The 1898-nt window shown below is 34.6% G+C and overlaps 1 protein-coding gene across 1 annotated transcript in view; it reads left to right on the top strand.

Moving 5' to 3' along the window:
* LOC114077151 overlaps positions 1 to 1898 on the top strand; it is a gene marked incomplete at its 5' end in the record, with an annotated part of 11577 nt that continues 9679 nt past the window's right edge. The window contains 4 exons of the mRNA XM_027916839.1: positions 1 to 30; positions 99 to 523; positions 672 to 807; positions 954 to 1171. Coding sequence (XP_027772640.1) covers positions 1 to 30; positions 99 to 523; positions 672 to 807; positions 954 to 1171 — 809 coding nt within the window. The remainder of the gene's footprint in view (positions 31 to 98; positions 524 to 671; positions 808 to 953; positions 1172 to 1898) is intronic.

The following is a 1898-nucleotide window of genomic DNA, read 5'->3' on the forward strand; positions in this document are numbered from 1 at the left end:
TTGCCCGAAAAAACAACAACGGATTCATCGGTACATTTTTCAATTTTGATTTATGACACACAAATTTATTTTAAAAATCATTACATCATATTATACAAGATTCTTCAACTTCAACAACAATATCGCCATCAACTCAAGCAGCAATAGATGCGCTTATCAAAGATTTGGGTAAAGATGCTACCAATGCTAGACCATTATATTCTTACGATCCGCAGAATATAACTAGCAGCCAGTACTTGTTGACCGACAGTCAATTACCCACTGATATTTCAATAACGGAGATTGTTGTTAAAACTGATGCAGTCACTCCTGCGCATAGAAATAGAATGCCTTCGAGAAGGATTCAATCTCCATATTGTACTTCTTTTGGGTCAAGCGAGAAGGGAAAAGAAAAATTGAAGGATATGGCTCGACTCCATTTCCCGTTCGAAGGATGTGGCATTACAGATAAAGTTTCGCCGAAACTTATTGAGGATTACATGAATTGGTTGTCAAGGGGGCTTCTAAAAAATCATAACAATAAGTAAGTTTTATACATTTTTTTTTGCAAGTGTTAGGCGTAATCATTTTATATACAACTAATTCATGATACTTTGTTATATAAAAATTGTAAATAAGTAAGTGTTATGTATCATGTACATACATTGAAAACTTATGTATCATATATGCAGGAACCCATCGGACGATAAATACAGATCAAGATCTTCTTCTTTTGGATTTACGATGATGGACTTTGTTGTTGCTTTTCCAATGAACAAGAATTGGTTTTATGCCATGTCACAGCCAAACAAATGTTGGTCTGATGAGGTAAAATATTAAACTATTTATGAAATATGTATCAGTCATACTATTTAATTTGCAAAAGTATCATACTATATTCACATAATTATATTTCATTTTTTATATTGTTTAGATGTGTATCATTTCTTACTATGTTTTCATTTTGTTTATAGCACATCGATGTGATTTTTTACTACCTTCGTAAAAAATCAAAACTTTGCAGCATGGATCAATACAGATACACAACAACCCACTGTTTGTTCATGTCACATGTAAAAAAATGTTATGATATCTATTACATGGACGATGATGATGATAGTCTTACTACACAAGAACATATTGATCGCGCTTCAGTTGTATCTGTACATGAGAGGTCAATAATTAACATCATGTCACGACCCAAAACGGGCCGCGACTGGCACCCACACTTATCCTACTATGTGAGCGAACCAACCAATCCAATTCCCAACATTTGTACCATAATAAACAGAAAATTAATGTGGAAGACTTAAAACTCATTAATGAAAATCGATTAAATAACTTATAAAACTCAATACTATTTATTCCCAAAACCTGGAGTCATCACCACAAGAACATCTATCCTCAAATTACTAACCTAAGAGTATCTAAGAGACTAAAATAAGTAAAAGCTAGTTCATGCCAAAATCTCAAGGCATCAAGACATGAAGAGGAAGATCCAGTCCAAGCTAGAAGCAATAGCTCACCCTGAAATCTGGCTTGCTGAAGACTGGCTAGAGTTGCGGTTGAGTTGAAGACGACGGCACGTTTGCTGCACTCCACAAATGACAAAGAAAGAAACATACAAGTAGGGGTCAGTACAAAACACAAGTACTGAGTAGGTATCATCGGCCAACTCAAAATAGAAAACAGTATATATCAGATAATATCATAAATCAACTACAATACTCAACATGTAGCAACAACAAGTTCTATAATCATTAATAAGCACCGCCAAGTTCACCCATGAGGACTCAAGCCTCAATACCATACCCATTTAATAAAGGTTCATTAGATTGAGTATATTAACATCTTTCAAGATTCATTATCTTTATTTCTCTCGTGCCTCGGTACGTGACACTCCGCTCCCCTACTACTAT

This window comes from Solanum pennellii, chromosome 5 (genome assembly GCF_001406875.1).
Source record: "Solanum pennellii chromosome 5, SPENNV200".
NCBI classification, from domain to species: domain Eukaryota; kingdom Viridiplantae; phylum Streptophyta; class Magnoliopsida; order Solanales; family Solanaceae; genus Solanum; species Solanum pennellii.